We start from the raw sequence: 20,145 nt of genomic DNA, 5'->3' as shown, positions 1-20,145 counted from the left end.
GCACACGCGCACTCTGCTCACACACATAATCCAATCAATAAAAAATGGATTTTAAAATCGATATAATCACCATCAGAGTGTCACATTGCGTTTCGTTCGGTTTCCCCTGCCGGTTCAAGTCGCTTTCGGAATCGTTGCACCCAATGTGTCCCCTCCATCAGTATGAGGTTAAACGAGAAAGGATGCAGGGGGAGACAAACAAGGTGACACCACGTGATCTCGCCAGCTGTTGCTGCATGCTGCTGGGAGGAAGAAGAGGGAAGCAGGAAGAGGATCAACACACGCGCGCGCACACACGCTTGGGAAAATTACTGTTAAGGCTGCTCCGCGCGCACTCGATTTTAACGGTTCACCTCTCCTCCGTGCGCATACGAGACGACACGGACGCGAGGCGGCCATCGCGGGGCGTATGGAAATGATGTCGAAATGAAAACGCCACGTCGACCGCGTCATGACGGGACACGAGGAGGAATCGCTTCGCTGTTAGACACGCGACCAAATCCGCTCGTTCGTGCGCGTTTACCTCCACACGCAGAGGAGATGTCCTTCACAAATGGGATAGATGCGCAGGGTTGATCGTTGCCATGGATACCAGCACGCGAAAATTCACAGTGAAGAGATGGTTTTCCATCTACCTGAAGAACAAGGCCGCCCGGAACAAGAACGCGACGGGATTCTGTCAGCTGGAGGTGGGTGACGTTTGGATGTGCCAGGTGCAGTTAACGAGGCTTTAATTAGAAAACATCCCCAAATATGCATGCCAATCAAAACATGGCCTGTATGGCAGCCATTGTTGGATTTGAAGCTTAAACAGAAGCAACCATGCGATCGATTAGTTTATTGTTTATTTGGCTTACTGTATACTCATTTCCTTAATTTCCTGCTTTTTGTATATTATAGGACATGACATGACAAACTAAAGAGATATTTTCAGTCTTTGTGGCATTTCACTGACCAAATAATTTGTGACAATGTTAACAGATTTAACAAAAGTTTCCAAGCAGTGTTTGCAAATTCAAATACCTTTTAGTTGTTTGTAAAACTTAAAAAGAAAAAGAAAAAAAGTATGCTACCCTGCCATTGAAATTTGTAGTTTTTTATTGAGGTTTCAAATTTACATTACATACATATGCCTGGATTTTCAAAAACTTCAAACAAGCACTGCAGTACCTTGGCTGTGTCATTTGATTTGTTGTGTGTTGGAATGAAGCGTGAGGTCACTGCTGCTGCAGTGTCACCAATGTCGTTGCCTGTCCGGGGGGTGGGGGGGTCCAGGACACCTCAGCAGCAGGCCACTGCTTTGCCTAAGAGAGAGAGAGAGAGAGAGGAAGAAATGCAATCAGACAGATGAGCAAACAAGCGGGCAGGCGGCTTGATAGATAAATGGATCCAGACAGATTGATTCAGTGGATGCCACAGCAAGGGAGGTCTATTTATAGCCCAAACAGATCAGAGCAGGGCAGGGTGACAGCATGCTGTTTAGCGGCTCACCTTGTAGTTTGCTATATAAATAGATGAAAAACACTTGGGGTTGAAAGCAAAACTGTGCAAATGAAGCTCATATTGTCAAATTGTTTTTGTTGCACAGTATGTCATCTTACTTTTTGGTTTACCTGCCAGGCGGGTTTCCTGTCATCGTCAGTAATATGATGTTTGGATGGATCGCGTGCCTGCAAGAAAAGGCCGGCGTTATAAATTTGCATTTATGAGGCTCAATACTGGAGTCATGGAGTTGTTTCTGCTTGAGATGACTTACCTTTACTGACCAGTTAGTGAATACCGAATGAATAGTAATGACTCAACAAAAACACAGCAGTCAATCGATGTAACGGTTTTATTTGTATAACGCCAAATGTTCCGTCTTGGTTATGTTTCCCTGCATTGTTGCCCCTTCGTGGGGCAGGGAGGAGTTGAGCAGGGAGGTGCACACCTTGGGGCAACTGCGATCAACTCTGTTTTCAAGGCTTCCCAGCATACCAGCGTGCTGCTGAATCATCATTAGTCTCTGTTTGCTGTGGTTTGCTGCAGTTTGGAAACAATCTGGTCTCCTTGTTCCTGGTGGAAAGTTGATACTTTGTGCAGTTTTGTTTATTACTTTAGGTTGTCACAATAAATGCTAATGTTTTTGAATGCTCGGTTACTACGCTGGGTAGACTCAATCATACATAACAATCACAAGAACAACACGTGTTATAAGTAGGGGTGGGAATCTTTGAATGTCTCATGATTTGATTCTGATTTTTGGGCCTGCGATTCGATTCAGAACGATTTTTGATTCCAAATGATTTGATTGACGATTATTTTTGCTTCAATCTATAGGTGTGCAAGGAATTGTAATGATCTACTCCAGTCTGACTCGCTAATGCTAATTAGCGCGCTACTCGCGGCACTTTTATCACTCAAAAGAACGGCTCCACACTGCAAAAAAAACCTACTTTTATTGGAATAACTGCATCAAACCTTTTACTCTCTAATGTGGCTACAACTTAACAGCGTATTAGACCGCGTGGAACCACACTGCCCCTAAGTGGCCAAATCGGGTACAAGATGAACAGCGCTCCAAATAAAGGCACACACAGAGGCAAGACAGTATAAAATAATTTAAATAAAATTCATTTTGGGACATTTAAAATCGATTCTGAAACCGTGCTAAATGAGAATAGATTTTTTTGGCACACCCCTAGTTATAAGTTAAACAGACTTAAAGCATCCATGCAGACATGAGCAAGCACTTCGACTCCTCTCTAACATGGCAGAAACAGAAGCAGCATGGGGCAGAGTCCTTTGTTGGCGTTTCCAGTGTACATATGGATATGGTGGTAGTCAAAATGATAGTGTCTACCATTCAAAACGGTTGGAGTTCATTTGAGTTGATTAACAAACACAAACAAAACCTAGCTTGGTTTTGCGATTTTTCTCGAATTTAGGAATGACTTTTGTCTAACTGCTAACTTTTCAATTCCATGTCACAAATGTGTACTAAGAATGAGATTTAATATAAGTAAAACATAAAAATGGTTTATCCCAATAAATAATTACGGTATAGTGCAGGTTGGCAGTCGATCATATGCTTGACTAAGCAGACTGAATAGGCTGAAAAAAGGCCCATCAGGTTATGCTTCACCGCCGGTTTCCTTTTGAGGCCATTGATTGACATTGATGCATAGATGTCAACTTTGTCAGCTGGCAATGAAAAATGCAAATGTAAATACTGTACAGTGCATGCTGTATTTTATTGGGGGAATTTGATCAATGTGAAAGTTACTGGCATTTTTAAACTAGGACTTTGATATGATATAGTTCTTACTCTTGAACAATTTTCTCCTTTAAATACACATTTTTATGTCACATGCTTCTTTTTTTTTCTTTTTTCTTTTTTCTGGAGAGCTCAGTATTGATCATTCGGTAATTTTACCGATTTGACATGTCATCATCATTGCTCTCCTTTTTTAATTTTTTTTATTTTTATATATATATTTTGTATTTTTATTTTATTTATTTATTTATTTTGTGTATGTGGGTGAATATGTGTATGTGCGTGCGTGCATTCATTAGTTCACCTAAAACCTATAAAAAATATAAAAAATCCCATACCATTTCCCTAAACCGAACACTTTCAGCCAGAGTCGTGAGGCCGTCAGGAAACCCGAGAAAGGACCAAAGAATGTCACATGCTTCTTAATGAATGGATGAATTATCAGGGTTAGTACCAGACCCCTTGGCTGCTGCGTCATCTTCATTCTTTATCTTATCAAGACTGTTTAAAAAATTCTACGCTTCCCTTCTGGAACTTGCGCTATGCACGGGAAACTGTTCCCAGTGCACAAATGAAGATCTGTAAAATGCATGGTCGAATGAGTTATGAAGAGCACCAGAGCTCTGACCTTCAAGCGTCTTCTGAATAAACTAAAAAAAAATGTGAGTCAACTCATGACCTCACAAATATTTTTCTGGATGAATAGAGCAAAACTTTTCTTCAGTTTTCACCTGGAAAAGCAGTAGTTGTAACTTACTTTTTTTTCCCCCTTCAGGATGACAGCATACTCAAGGAGATTGACATCAGCCACCATGTTAAAGAAGGCTTCGAGAAAGCTGACCCCTCTCAATTCCAGCTGCTCAAGGTGCTTGGACAGGGATCCTATGGAAAGGTACATCTTGAAAAGTTGTGTGATAAGGTATAAAAAGTTTACACTTGACTCATCTGCAGGCTTTTCACTTGCATGACTGATTCAGTCGGTTGCAACTTGGAGGCAAGAGGCAACAGTCTGGATGCTATTGCTAACACAGCCAATATGATAACATATTTTCACAAGCTCCCCAGTTGAACATTGAGCCTGATTAGGAGTCATCATAACCAAATGCTCCACTGTGCCATCATATTGACAACAATGATGTGTGAACTCAATAATTTTCAGGTGTTTCTTGTGAGAAAGATCCGAGGTGTGGACAGAGGACAACTGTATGCGATGAAAGTTCTGAAGAAAGCCACACTTAAAGGTAGGTTTACAAAAGTGATTTCAATGATTTGCTCCTAAATACAGTAAAGTGCTGGAAATAAGTGCGAAGACAATTCAATACTGAATTGTTAGGGGTTAATCTCATTTCCCCTATTTTTTACTTCATTGCTTTGATGTTATTTTGCAGCGTGAATTTGCTTTACACCACAAAAAAATACTGAGCTCATCACTGTCTGGAGCAATTGCGAGTTACTATAACGTAAGCATGCTTGCTAGCAAGCTATGAGAAACAAATCATCGTCCCTGATATTTCATGTGCTTTGCGTTATTTGAGTTACACGATCTTTTGTGTGGCACGCACACTCGCACAGGCTAAAGCAGGGGTGAATTTGACGGTCTAGCTAATTCGCGAGCATGCTAGCTAGCTAGCCGACTCCCATACGGGTGGACTGCCATTTTGGGCTGTCCAATTCACCACTGCCTCATTCCGTCTGAAGCACGTGGGTCCACATAGCAGATGTACGTCAGGGAACGTCAATCCGTTTATTACGTTCGCTAGCCCACTAGCTAGCGAGCTCACTAGCACGTTAGCGGCTAACTAAGGAGCAGACTGACAACAGACGCAAAAAAACATTGGGTTATTTCAGTTACACGATCTTTTGTGTGGCACGCACACTCGCACAGGCTAAAACAGGGGTGAATTTGACGGTCTAGCTAATCTGCAAGCATGCTAGCTAGCTAGCAGACTCCCATACTGGTGGACTGCCATTTTTGGGCTGTCCAATTCACCACCGCCTCATTCTGTCTGAAGCACGTGGGTCCACATAGCAGATACACGTCAGGGAACGTCAATCCGTTTATTATGCTCGCTAGCCCACTAGCACGTTAGCGGCTAACTAAGGAGCAGACTAACAACAGACGCAAAAAAACCTAGGGTTATTTGAGTTACACGATCTTTTGTGTGGCACGCACACTTGCACAGGCTAAAGCAGGGGTGAATTTGACGGTCTAGCTAATCTGTGAGCATGCTAGCTAGCTAGCAGACTCCCATACTGGTGGACTGCCATTTTTGGGCTGTCCAATTCACCACCGCCTCATTCTGTCTGAAGCACGTGGGTCCACTTAGCAGATACACGTCAGGGAACGTCAATCCGTTTATTATGTTCGCTAGCCCACTAGCTAGCGAGCTCACTAGCACGTTAGCGGCTAACTAAGGAGCGGACTGACAACAGACGCATCACCGCCTCGCTTGGTGTTTTTATGTGAGACACTTCATGAAGTTAGCTGTTTATTAACACAAGAAGCACACGTTATTCAGCCTAACACTTACAATGATTTGAGCATATACTGTATGAACAAATATTTTGACTGACAGGCAAAGATCAAGACTGAGGGGCGTGTTTTCAGAGCATTCAAGACTTTGAAACCTCATTAGGGATTTTTTTTTTGTTCATTTAAATTTGTCAATACATTTGATTTAATTTGACATGGACTTTAAGATGTTGCCATTAGATGAAAAGCAAAAATGTGAGCTACTCGTAGTCATTGAAAAATGCCCACATGGTTGTTGTTGCAACTTGTTACTATCCAATTACCAATGCGCTTTAAGAATGATGGACAAATATTCATTGAATGATCGAGTATCCATGGTTATCTGAACTCTGTGTGCCCTACATTCAAGAGGATTTGAGCAAGTGAGGTTAGTTTGTACCTTTCATTCAGATAAACTGCTATTGAATGGGATTATTGTCAATGAGGACAGTGTTTTTGTGACTGAATGAGCCGGAGTTGTCTTGTGTTGACTCGATGTCTTTGCACTCCTTAATCCTCTTAACCTGCACCCCATTGAATTTAAGTGGTCTTGTCTTGAGATGGATGCGATGCGGCGACATTGTGGTTATATTTACCATTGCTCAGCACAGGATGGCTCTAATCCTAATTGTTGTTGTTTTTAATCAAGTAAATGCAATTTCATTGTGCAATTGACATTTATTAGAGATTTGCCTCAAGGATGTTAATATTAAATCTCTTTATCTCCTTCCAAGTCCGGGACCGTGTGCGATCCAAGATGGAAAGAGACATTTTGGCAGAGGTCAACCACCCATTCATAGTGAAACTACACTACGGTAAGTCTGTTTTAATGCGCCCACCCACCTAATATATCAAACAGATACGTATTTTGTCATTACTTAAAGATGTTATTTAACAATTTTACCGTCTGGAACATGGTCACTTTTTCACCTTTTCAACTCTAAATACGTGCTCAGAAATAACACTGTGATTATACTAAAGCCCTAACGCAGTTGTTAAGCCCCAATGTGTCATATCTGGCGTGTGTGTGTGTGTGTGTGTGTGTGTGTGTGTAGCCTTCCAGACAGAAGGGAAGCTCTATCTAATCCTAGACTTTCTCCGAGGGGGGGACCTTTTCACTCGTCTGTCAAAAGAGGTTAGTTTGTCAGCTTTAAACAATGTCAAATCTTTACAGATCAACTTTTGAGTAATTTCCTGCATTGGACATATTTCAGTGTATGTCTGTATACAGTGTGTATATATATATATATATATATATATATATTTTTTTTTTTATATATTTTTTTTTTTTTTTCTTCCAGGTGATGTTTACGGAGGAGGATGTCAAGTTTTACCTCGCAGAATTGGCTTTGGCCTTGGACCACTTACACAGTTTGGGAATCATCTACAGGGACCTCAAACCTGAAAAGTATTAGCACACTTGCTTCTTTTTGCTGCCTCAGCCTATAGAGGGTGTGTTTATTGCCAGCTTAGTTTGATCGTTTGTCAGCAAGAATGTATAATCCGCAATTTTACGATTTAGGATTTAGTGGTGGAGTGTAATATTGGACACAGGATGCATATTAAATATGTGAGCGGGATGACTTTTCAAATTGTCAGTCTGCCAGCAGGGGTGACCAAAAGTGACCCGTATGTTTTAATGAAAGGCAGATGGGAATTTGATATATTTGATAAACATCTCTTTTGAAAATTAAAAATCAGTTAATTGTAATATTTCAATTGTTGTCATTCAAATACAATTTTTCCGTAGATTGTGAGAATGTGTCTTTGTATGTTCAGTGCTCATATGTCATATTGAGTAGAATTAGATCCCTCAGGCATTTATTTCTTAAATGAATGTGTCAATGTTGGTCTTTCTCGACAGCATTCTTCTGGACGAAGAAGGACATATTAAAGTAACTGGTAAGTACAAAGTGTACCTTACCTTCACTTTGATGTTCTCCTCTTCCTAAACGTGGACTATTTCTCCATCACCAGACTTTGGTTTGAGTAAGGAAGCCATCGACCATGACAAAAGAGCGTATTCCTTCTGTGGAACAATCGAGTATATGGCCCCAGAGGTGGTTAACAGGAGGGGACATACGCAAAGTGCAGACTGGTGGTCGTTTGGTGTACTAATGGTAAGATTCGTTTTTTCTCTTTTTGTGGCAAAAAATATGCTTAATCTGTAAGATTATGTCACTTTCAATCATGATGCATCTGCTTGTTTGTCAGTCAGCGTGGCTTAGTTGACTAATTTTGGAAAGGATGTTAAAGCTGCTATATGGAACTTTTTTCCCACCAAAATAACTTTACAGTAAGCTTTTTATTTGACTATTTATGACTGAAATGCCTTCTAATTAGTAGATAAACTCTTTAGCTGCTCACAATGGGTACTCCTGCAAGCCTCTGGCCAATAGTTTTCATGCTGGAATCGGGTTAGAATTTCCCGCGCCCTGTCTGCGGTAATGTGCCTGGTGTGTATGTGAAGACCGGTTTGTGCAGTTTCATTTGTCATCAGCAGGTGGCAGTAGCGATTCGAAATGGAATATTCTACGTTCAGTAGCTTTAACATTCACGAAAAAAAAGTCTATTTAAGCATTGGAAACTCCTTCCTGTGAAACATACCAATTTGTAAAATGAAATGGTGGAAATATATGTTATTATGTCAGTATTTATTGCAGAATACAGTATGAAGATCTTTAAAGCAGATTAAAGAATGCCAGTCATATAAATTAGCACTAACTAAGTAAAAATGGTTCTAAATATTATTCTTGTCTGTCTTGCAGTTTGAAATGCTGACAGGATCGTTGCCATTCCAAGGAAAAGATCGGAAAGAAACAATGGCTCTTATCCTAAAGTAAGATGAAATCCTTTTAGTCATTGACTGATGGGATTTTTTCCCTCCTCAAGAAGCGATACACTTAGTATTCATTTTATTAGGGATCGGAATAAATCAGTTGATACATTGATTGCCAATAGGAATTGATGGTTAATAAACTATGCCTTGTACGTATTGCATTTTATTTTTTCTCCCTTAGTTACGTTTTTGGTAAATAAATCATTAACAACCCTGGAGAACCCACGGGGTCAAATTTGGCCCCTATAAATTCTGCTACTCAAATAACAAAGACCTTTTTTTTTCTTTCTTTTTTTTTTACAAATTTAACTTCATAAATCCAGAGTGCCACTTCTGACCCCTGCATGGGGCCATCTAGTGGATGAATATTGCACTTACATGAGCCAGAGTGGTGGTGACAAGATGGCTAAAATGCACCAAAAACAAAAAAAACAAAAAAATTATATTGTTCAATGTAGCTGTGTATTTGATTGATTATTTTCTTAAATTCTAAATAGTTTACTGACAGTTTTTGTTATTCTGATTTATCGGGGTCAAATTTCGCCCTAATCCTAAATTAGGGAATAAATTGAAAAAAAAAACAAACATATATTTTGGTGTTCAGTGAATTTATAGCAGTCATTTAATGTATAGTTCATAATTTTCCAAAGAAGAAAAGGGTTCTTGGGTTCTCCAGGGTTAAAGATCTTGTTTTTATGCTAGTGTTTTGACTTTTGTATGGACATATGATTGCACTTTTTGACCAATTTACTGACATGCATGTGTAAATAAGTACGTTTCTTTTGATGTCTTTGAAGGGCCAAATTAGGGATGCCACAGTTCCTCAGTCCGGAGGTGCAGAGTTTATTAAGAGCGCTCTTCAAGAGGAACCCTGCTAACCGTCTAGGTATTGTGTACATTGAAATCATTTAGACCTAATTGTGTAGCTACATCTAGCCTGTCATTGATTGGCAACCTGTCCAAGGCAGATAGAAAAGATACACTTGAATACATTCAGCATGTGACCGTACAGTTCTTTGGATAAACAAGGTCAGGAGGGGTGTCAAATGAAATGGCTGCAGATGGTTCAGCAATTCTAAAGGGGTTCAAAACCAGTGAGTCAGCTAACATTGATCCTTTCACACATAGGGCATCAATGCGGGCGATTCCATTTCCCTTCGCGTGGTGATATTGCACAATTAATGGCGTTTTCACAGCAGTAAAACGTCTGACTTTAAAAAGGAAACTATATAGAGAGTTAAATTTAAATAAACTGTGGATTGTGTGTTCAAATGTAAGAAGCACTTACCTTATATAAATGTGTGATTCACAGGTGCAGGACCAGATGGAGTGGATGAAATAAAGAGTCATTATTTTTTTGCGTCCATCAACTGGAATGTGAGTGCACAGACATTTTTCACGAGGCATACGTTTTAATAGTCCATGTTAAGCGTTAACACGTGCAAATCTGTATTGTGCATTTTGAAGAGTAATGCACGGTGGCTTTATAAAATATTTTTAAACGTGCTGACTGTTCCTTTTTTTAAACTCCTACCTCAGATTTCTGCCATTTCCCAAATTATATTGTTGCAATCCAGTAATCCTCTTATCTTTAACAGCATTAGTAGGATGTTTGATCATCTGTGAGTGAGGTTGTAACCTTACGAATCTCACTCAATGTCATCGATGCTGTGCAGTCACAATTAGCATCAGGTGATGGAAGATATTTTTATTTGATGTTGAAAGAGTTAGAATTTATTTGAACAATAAAAAAATAATAAAATCATTTTTAAAAATCAATAATGGTAAACAAAAAAAACTACAAAACAAGCTAAATTCAACAAACCGCACCTAGCATTGATTTTCCATGTTCAAAAGGGAGTGGGAAGAAGTCACAAGACTTATTGAATTCCACCCTTCTCCATGTTTTCTTAGTTTACATATCTATTTTTCATCAGAATAAAGTAAAAATAACACTGAAGATAACAAAAGTAACAGTGATAATAAAATAAGCCAAACCACTGCATAGTAAAATTATATTCTGAGACCAAATAACATTAGTCAGGCAGGTCAGACACTTTTGTTCAGTCAGACGAGGCTTTAAAAAAACAAAACACAAAACTCCTGTTGAAGTAGTGACACCTACAGGGCAAGTTAAGTATTACAGTGAGATGTGAATACAATTAAACGCATTTAAAAACATGTATATAAAAGAGACACATCACATACTATCGTTTTTCCTAGCTCCATATTTAAATAAAAAATCAATTTCTGGGTCAAATGTGTTTTTTTTTGTGTGGCAACAATAATGACAATAACCATTCTAATTCCAGTTGTAATTCTAATTGAATTGTTGTTTTAGAAATTATACAAGAAGGAAATTAGGCCACCCTTCAAACCAACAGTTGGAAGACCCGAGGATACGTTTCACTTCGACCCGGAGTTCACCTCCAGAACACCCACTGGTAGCCAAAAACACACATACAATTTAATATATGCATACCTACATTCTAAACCAAAATGAGATCAAAGTCAAGGTGTCTGGTTGTGTTTATGTCTTTGCCAATCTAGACTCTCCTGGCATCCCACCCAGTGCAAACACACACCAGCTGTTCCGTGGTTTCAGTTTTGTTGCCACTAACCAAAGTCAGGAACCAAGTGTGGCCAACGTTCTGCCATCCCGCCAGGAGGGGAATACCATCATTCCTATTGCACAGGTACACGATGCGTTAAAAAACAAATATTAAAAAAAATATATTAAAAAAAATAATAATAAAAAATATATATTAAAAAATAATAATAATAAAAAATATATATTAAAAAAAATATATATAAAAAAACACCATAACACGCTCAATCTATGAGATTAGTACAAGTAATCGTGTGTGTGTGTCTGTAGCATCTCCGTGGTGATGTGTCCTTCACTGACATTTATGAACTGAAGGAGGAAATGGGCCAGGCAACCAACTCAGTCTACAAGAGATGTCTTCATAGAGTGACTGCTGTGGAATATTCGGTGAAGGTAAGTATCTCTAAAGCATGGGTTTTTAAAACAATTTTAGTTATTTTATCTATTTTTTCAAGCACCCGTTAAAGGTGATAAGGCAAACGGTTTGGGATTTTCCATGATTTGGGGCGGCCCACAGTCCTGTCCTACTAGAATAGACCTGCCCTTGCCCTGAGCAGATCATCCCATCTAGAAACAAATCAAGAGTAATTTGTGATAACATAAAATTACACTTTTTAAAGCAGTGCTTGCTTCATTAATGTGATATTTTCATTTTTTGCTTCCGAAACGGAAATATCTTAATTCATGAGGCATTATAAAGAGAAATATTGTTAATATTTTAGTTTTAAGTAGTTTCTTTGCGTATCTACAAAAGTTCTTTATTGACAAGTTATTTTTTTTTAGATACACTGAGGGCCGCTAGAAAACGGATGGTGGGCCGCAAATGGTCCTCGGGCCATAGTTTGAACACAATTTGCAAGTCAAATGCTGCTGTACAAGTCAGAATTTGACAATTTTCAGGAACAAAATACGTTAAATTTGCCTTTTAAAGTCACATAAAAATTCTCATTTTGCAACACTAATTCTAAATGATGTACCGATGAGAAACATTTGTCAGCAAAGTTAAAACTGAGGTTTTTTTGGTTTTTGGTTTGTTTTGTGTTTTTGTTTTCTAAATTCATTTTTGAAATGCTAATAAATTGGAGCTCGACCATGTAATTTATGTAACAGTTAAACACAACCTAACTGTCCTAAACAAATAAAAAAAAAGTACTGCACTGTATTTAACTCTTTGACTGCCAGACGTTTTCAAAAACGGGTTGTCGCCAGTGCCAGCCGATTTAAGCATTTTGAGTGATCTTTCAAGGTCCACAGAAAATGTTGTGTTTGGACTATGGAAACACACATACTACCAAATGAAAGATTGGACTCTCAGCTTTCATCAGAAAAAAAAAGTTTGTTTCTACCTTATTCCGTTCTTCAGTAATCAACAATAGAAAATGGTTACTTTCACCGAAATTCTCTCTTTTGAAACAAAAAACGGAGAAAAAGAGCTTTTTGTGAAACGATGTTATTTCATGCACTCTAGTGAATTGTACACTTATTTTTGTCCATGAATGATGCCACAAACACCTAAATAGTGCTTTACTTCTGTAAAACGCTTTCACCAACAATGAAAAAGTGTTTTTTGATTGCAAAATACGTTTATTTCCATTCAACAGTGTAACAATTTGACAAAACAATTTCGCAAACTATTTACAAATGTGTGCAACTGTGGTACTACTTACAATTATGTGGATGTTTCAAATACAGTTTTTCTTTTTGTAACGCTCTCCTGCGTACAAAGAGACGCCAGGACTCGCACACAGTTTACTTTCACTTTCACATTGGTCCGTTTTGCGTGCAAACGTTACACTTTCTTGACGGGCTTTTTTTCCGGGGAATAAAAAGCAAGTAGCAGACTGTACACACTTCCTCCGATGAATATGCATTGGACTCGGGGCACTCTCCGTCGTCCGATCGAACGTCCGCCTGTGCGTGCTCGGTTGCGCTCCGCGTTACGACACCGTCATAGCCGCCGCGTCAGCGGTTCCAATTTCGCCGTCAAGCTCGGATTCACCTTCATCATCATCGTCATCAATGTACTATTTTAGCGTTGGTCGATGCCTTTTGTCTTGTAAGTGTAGAGCTGCTTGCAAACGCTCGCCATTGCCCGTTCCCTCCTCCATCTAGCTCCATCTAACGTCTTCTACTGCCGCGTCAATGCTTTCCAACCACGGAGTCACCATCATCTTCATCATCGATGATGATTATCGTCATCAACAATGTGCTTTTTTAGCGATGCTTTTGGTCTTTGAAAAAAACGGCTCTGGCGTTAGCTCCTCGCGACCGGCCGCCATTTTTCCTTTGTTTTCCATTCTGATCTCCTGCTCAGCGCTCTAGCTCCGCCTCTACTGACGCCCACCCGATCTTGTCAAAAGAGAGTCATCGCTGCCCTCTAGGGGCCAAAAATAGTCATTAGGCTCAAAAAACCTGCTTAAAACTTTCAGGAGAGCTCCGCAAGCCTTCCCAGCACCCGTTTCAAAAAAAAAAAAAAAAAAATGGGAGGACGTCTTTTAACGTCTTTGGCGCTCCTCCGTAGGTTTTTGCAGAACGTCATTTAACGTCTTTGGCAGTAAAAGAGTTAAAAAAATAAATACAATTTAGTACAAGTACAAGAAACATTTTATTTAATTCAGTCTTTTGCTTACCACTAGCGGGTGCCCACATACCACTAGAGGTAGCCGTACCACACTTGGAGAATCACTGGGTCAGTAAATAAAATAAAAAATAGTGCGAGTATGGCTTGCTACGCCGCTACTACAACCACAATAAGCATATTTTAAACACCTTTTGACAAAAAACAAACAAAACAAAAACAAAGAACAGCATCTGTGTCTATATTCAAGTCAGATGTGCCTTTCATGAACGAGCTGATGAGTGCATATGATTTGCAGATTATTGACAGAGGAAGGAAAGATCCATCTGAAGAGATTGAGATTCTATTAAGATACGGACAGCATCCCAATATCAACACATTAAAGGACGTAAGTCAAACATTGTTTAATGATGAAAAGAATCTGAATTGACACAACCTGTGATTCACTTTTGCAGTTCTTTTTAATTACATCTGTATATATATATATATATGTGTGTGTGTGTGCTCCCTTCTGTAGGTGTTTGATGATGGCCAGTGTGTGTACCTGGTTCAGAATTTGCTGAGAGGAGGTGAGCTGCTCGACAGAGTGTTGACCGTGCCGAATTTCATCGAGAAAGATGCATCCGACATCATCTGCACACTGACCAAGACAGTGGAGTATTTACATTCGCAGGGGGTAAGATTAAAGTGGAAGTCAAACCATAAACATTTCTTGACAGTAATATGTTATATGTGACCTCACTAGTCTAAACATGACATTCTGATTAATATTACATTTGTGGAATATGAGTTATGAAACAAAATCTAGCCGTTTTTTATCCATTTTGCTATTTGCTGTCGACTGAAGATGACATCACAGTTGCTCAGGGCTGAGGCAACGACCAATCACAGCTCACCTGTTTTCTGAAGCTGAGCTGCGATTGGTTGTTACCTGAGACCTGAGCAACTGTGATGTCATCTTCAGTCGACAGCAAGTAGCAAAATGGCTGCTCCCTGAGATGGATAAAAATGGCTGGATTTTACTGCTTAACTCATATTCCATTAACAATATTAACCAGAATACCATATTTAGACTAGTGGGGCTGCATAGAACGTATTGTTGTCCCCCCAAATTTTTTTTTGCCTGACTCACCCTTTAATGCAACTACAACTGTACATTTTGTTTACCTCCTTGAAGTACATCAAAAGGTGTCATAGAACTTGTTTTAGATTACCACAAAAGCTTCTTTTTTTTTTTTTTAACACACATGTAAAAACAATTGACTGTCTTTTTCAGGTCGTGCATCGGGATCTGAAACCAAGCAACATTCGCTACTGTGACGACAGAGGACTCCCAGAATGCATCAGGATATGCGATTTTGGTTTTGCCAAACAGCTGAGGGCTGAAAATGGCTTACTGATGACCCCATGTTACACAGCAACGTTCATGGCACCAGAGGTAAAATGTCATAAAGCGGCCATGTTTAGCATCCTCTTTATGAAAAGTATAATATGTTGCCAAAAGTATTTGTTCACCTGCCTTGACTTGCATATTAACACATTACTAAACCTTGTGGAAAGCTTTCCCAGAAAATCTGAATCTGCTATAGCTGCAAAAGGGAGACGGTTATCATATTAAATCCTATGGATTAGAATGCGATGTGTAACAGTCAGCCAGTCAGTCACGCCCTCTTTCAGGCTCTGCTGATGACTCACTCATTGCCAAACTTTCACGAGTGTGTGTAGAACCCAAGTACAGAACACCAACCACAGAAATGACTTCTAATAACAACTGTGACAAATCCAGTGACTACTAGTAATGGACAATTAAACGCTTGATATTTTTTCTCCTCTAGATGGCACTATTGGTTTAAAGATGCAGTGGAAATGTAATCAATTTCCATTGCGCTAGCCTTTACTTTAAAGCAAGAGCGCCACCTAGAGGATTTTTTAAATTAAGTTTACTCTGCATTTCACCCTTTGAGGCAGTCAGTCCATTAGCGTGATTTCTCCCAGCCAGCTTCCATGTGTTATTAGTGTTTGAATGTGTGGCCTAAGGGGCTTTTCCACCGCCGAAACTTTTGGAGAACTTTTCAATTTACCTTGGTAAAATTCAGTTTGCGCATTTTTCCACCAACAAAAATTTCCGGGGTAATTAAATTCCCCAGGCATCCGAGTACTATCTCCGCAGCAAGGTCTTGCTGAGCCAAGCTGGAACTTTGAGGGGACGGGCTGCACTTATGGAGGACCAAAACTGCCAAAAAAACAAACAAAAAAAGACAAAATAAATAAATAAATGACTTAAAGTGAAAATAAAAACGGATACAAAAAAATATTTTCCAAAATCCCCAAAAATAAATATAAATGGAAATATAAGTAACAAAAAAAACATGTGCATAAATACATAAATAAAAGTAAAAAAAAAAATTAAAATAAATATAAAAATAAATGTTGAAATAAATATAATTAAATATCAATCAATGAATAACATTTTGTCCTGGCAGAGTGTCTGCAGCATAATAAATAAATGTGAGAGCAGAGTGTTTTTATTTATTGATTGATATTGTATTTGTATATTTATCTTCTTATTTATTCTTACTTTTATATATATATATATATATATATATATATATATATATATATATATATATATATATATATATATATATATGTGTGTGTGTGTGTGTTATTTTATTATTATTATTTTTGAATTATATTTTTTACATCCGTTTTTATTTTCACTTTTAGTTATTTGTTTATTTATATATAATTTTGGCAGTTTTGGTCCTCCCTTTGCACTGACCAAGGCTGATTGGTTGTTCAAATTTTTTTTTTGGGGGGGGTTACATCGGCTGGGCTCATCAAACTCATCTGAATTAATTACCGAGAACTCTAAGAGGCTGCGGAACTTTTACAACCAAGAACTTCCTTTACCCAGAACTCAAAGATCCTGGGCTTGTTGGTGGAAAAGCAGCTCTATGAAGACAAATGAAACACTTGGAATTGTTGGGACATGTCCTTTGTTTTTTTCCCCGTGTGTGTGCAGGTTCTAAAAAAGCAGGGCTATGACGCTGCATGTGACATTTGGAGCTTGGGAATCCTGCTGTACACCATGATCGCTGGGTAAGCTTCTAGTGACCGTATGTGTCTGTGTCTCTACATGTTTTATATGTGTGGTCATACTTTTGAATGTCTCTCTGTCCTGAACCCAAACTCTCTTGCTTACCTTACTAGTTTCAGTCCATTCGCCAGCTGTCCCGAAGACTCAGCAGAGGAAATTCTTGCTCAAATTGGGTGTGGTAAATTTATCATCAGTGGAGGTAACTGGGACCTGGTGTCAGACGCTGCCAAGGTTCGACAGACATATATGAATTAGTGATGGGAAAATGAAGCTTCATGAAACACTTGTGGTATTTTCTGACTGGTCTTGATGGTGCTCTAGGTTTAAAGATAAAGGCAAGTGTAATGGAAATGTAATCAAATTTGTACTGCATTTTTAAACCAAGAGTCAAAAAATATCACAAGTGCTTCATGAAGCTTCATTCGCCAACCACTAATATGAATACTGCTTCAATTTAGTGGTTCAGTCCAGTATAACAGTGCACGTGTCTGTGTATGTTTAACAGGACATTGTGACCAAGATGCTACATGTGGACCCCCATCAGCGCTTGACAGCCCCCCAGGTACTTATTATAATTTTTCTCCTCCACTACCGTCAAATAAAAATACTATACAGTAATATAATTAGTTTCTCGATATGTACACATGTATCTTTGTTAGTGCCCTTACGATCTGACTTGTTTTGTTCTTTTTAGATCCTTCGCCATCCCTGGATTGTAGGGAGGGACCAGCTTTCTGATAGAGTCCTCTCGAGACAAGATATGCTCACTGTCAAGGTAGGTCTTATTTTGTGTACGTACTCTTAGACAATACCAATCCAACCCTTTTTAATGTCAGTATTCTAATTTAATGGCAAAAACACCTCTCTGTTTGGCTCATTAATTTTTAAATCTGTACGTTATTGCCTCACCAGCCATAAACTTCAGCGCATGACACACGTCACTGACAATTGAATTTACAGTAACAATTGAATCTAGTACAGTATGTTGTCTCATATGTCATTCTCACTGTGTCCGTTAGATGGCAATGTTTACCACTTATTGAGTTGATGTTGCTTTTTTTTTTTCTTTTAACGCGGCTGCTCTCCGCCCACCAGGGGGCGCTGTCCGCCACCTACTCGGCCTTGAGGCGCTGCACTCCAGCTCCGGTCCTCGAACCTGTTCAGTCCTCCAGCTTGGCCCAGCGGAGAGAAATGAAGAAAGTTGGGAGTACTGTCAGTAATTCCGATCTTAAAGAAAAGGGGTAGACAAAGCAGACTAATACTATTTATAACAAAATAATTACTCTCATCCACGCTTGCCTCTGGAATTAGATATCTAGAATTCTGGTTCCCAATACTAAAGTTGCAGTTGCCTTTGTCATTTGCACTGGTTTGCTCTAAAAAAAAAATATTTTTTTTTAAAAAGGACACACTGGGCTCTTCATAAGCTACAAATGCACAATGTAATGAGATCCACTGCACTGCATCATACTGAGAGATGTTTTTAATATTTTGGATACCACTGTATGAGAGTGGAGGAAATGGTGAAGAAATGTGTCTAGTGAAAGTAATAATAGTTTCTAGCATATTTCTCATAATTAAGACTAACTGACAGTGTCATGGTTTGATAACATTAACAAACCAGCGCTAAAATACACATTTCCGAATACACCTCTTCAATGTGAATGTTTTATTATTATTTTGTTTGGTCTTGTACGGCTCAGTATTAAACCCGTAGTGAGATGCAGCTTATTGTTCATCATCAGGTTCAGAAGCTGACCTGATCTGGTAGGCAAAACCAATAAAAGTACTCAGCTTTATACTTATTTACTCACTTACAGTAAATCCATACACTTTGCATCGTTAAATGTATATATTCCAAAGTGAACTGAGTTGATGCCACCAAATCATTTGATGGCGTGTGTTTGTGGTTGTCCTCCTTAGCTGCATCTTAGGACCCTTACAGCACAAAACAAAAAGTCGTTTAAAGTAGCCACTACTGTTGATGGACCAGTTAGCTGTGAAGATATTGCAAGAATCCAACTGTATCGTGTTCCTTTTATGACATTAGTTCTTTGGCTTACAAGTAGTCAGCATGGCAACCTTTTTCAAATGAATACACCTGCAATTATTCTGTGTGCGATCAGCTGTAGCTGCCTTTTAGGCTTCTGTTTGCTCGTAGCTTTGAAAGACAAAATCCATTTCAACAAGTCTTCTATATAACTGCTATGGTAAATAACATTAATGCCATCACAAATACGAGGTAAGATTGAAGCCGTTTTTGCAAATGAGTAGCACCCTTTTCTGTGTAGTGTATTGATAGAAATGTAGTTGAAGACCAATGCTGTTGCGAGACATGTTATTAGATACGCCTGCACAATCGAAGATCCAAAAAAAAAAAGAGCTGGACCCACAATTTTCATTTTTCAAATGGTCAAATAGGGTCACTATTATTCAACACTGTGTATACAGCTCTCGAAGTGGATGTCATTAAAATGTGCTGGTGTATCAACTTAATGATTAATCTGAATGAATCAAATTGCACTGCACAGTTGAGTCAGGTAGCATTAAGTCAATTATGATTGATATGTTTGTTTGATTGGTCCAAACTTGTTTGAGGTAATACTGTAAATATTGTTCCTTTATGTAGGACTGCACATACTGTTGCACTAAATCACCAGGACGAAGGTTCAAATTGTGTATAATGTATAGAAATGAGAAAGCTTTGCAATTGTAAATATTGCATGTGCAGAGTGTACAGTATATATTATATTGTATCATTCATCCGTTTATGGGTGTAGATGACTGTCTATACCAGGCTAATCATCTGAATGGTTGGTTCATATGCCAAAGTTTTACAAATAAAAGAGAAGATTACAAACAGTAGTATTTGTCTTAACTGTGTACCGTATGGCTTCATGTGTTTGTATGGTGAGTGCAACAGAAGTAATGTTGTAAATATGGAGACTAAATTGTTTAAATTAAATTATTGAATTGAACGACCATTCGCCATTATGCTGTATGTCCTTTGATAATGTGAAAGTTCTTAAATGGTGCGTGATGAATATCAAAATTTACAACCATATTTGTTATAAACTACGGAAGCACATTTTGTGGGGGATTTATTCTTTTGTATGCATATTTTTTTCTGTTTTTCAGAATTTTTCTGTTTTTAGGAATAATTATATTTTTTTCTGTTTTGGGGTTGTTTTTTTTGTCATTAAAAACTTAATTATTCTGAGAAACACACGGATGAGCTTTGTTTTTTATTTA

General features: G+C 38.5%; 1 protein-coding gene and 1 long non-coding RNA gene across 3 annotated transcripts in view; one reads left to right on the top strand and one right to left on the bottom strand.

Moving 5' to 3' along the window:
- Positions 1-204: 204 nt before the first annotated feature.
- Positions 205-19,981, top strand: rps6ka2 (ribosomal protein S6 kinase, polypeptide 2). Its single transcript, XM_077563769.1, has 22 exons — positions 205-689; positions 4,032-4,148; positions 4,416-4,497; positions 6,503-6,583; positions 6,824-6,903; positions 7,070-7,176; positions 7,633-7,670; positions 7,746-7,888; positions 8,537-8,607; positions 9,405-9,493; positions 9,920-9,984; positions 10,949-11,051; positions 11,158-11,303; positions 11,486-11,608; positions 14,092-14,181; positions 14,311-14,469; positions 15,070-15,231; positions 16,819-16,895; positions 17,007-17,124; positions 17,399-17,455; positions 17,588-17,668; positions 17,989-19,981. Exons 1-22 carry the CDS (start codon positions 585-587, stop codon positions 18,136-18,138), a joined length of 2,244 nt encoding a protein of 747 aa, XP_077419895.1. The 5' UTR covers positions 205-584; the 3' UTR covers positions 18,139-19,981.
- The window catches only part of LOC144050472 (uncharacterized), a 49,203-nt gene continuing 41,842 nt past the window's right edge, over positions 12,785-20,145 (bottom strand). For both annotated transcript variants that reach the window (XR_013293854.1, XR_013293853.1), the window contains 2 exons: positions 16,999-18,065; positions 12,785-14,433 (listed from right to left, as the gene is read on the bottom strand). This is a non-coding gene — a long non-coding RNA (uncharacterized LOC144050472). The remainder of the gene's footprint in view (positions 14,434-16,998; positions 18,066-20,145) is intronic.

The sequence above is a fragment of the Vanacampus margaritifer genome, chromosome 4 (genome assembly GCF_051991255.1).
Source record: "Vanacampus margaritifer isolate UIUO_Vmar chromosome 4, RoL_Vmar_1.0, whole genome shotgun sequence".
Classification (NCBI taxonomy): Eukaryota; Metazoa; Chordata; class Actinopteri; order Syngnathiformes; family Syngnathidae; genus Vanacampus; species Vanacampus margaritifer.
The sequence above is the reverse complement of the archived record's forward strand: the minus strand, read 5'-3'. Positions and strand labels throughout refer to the sequence as shown.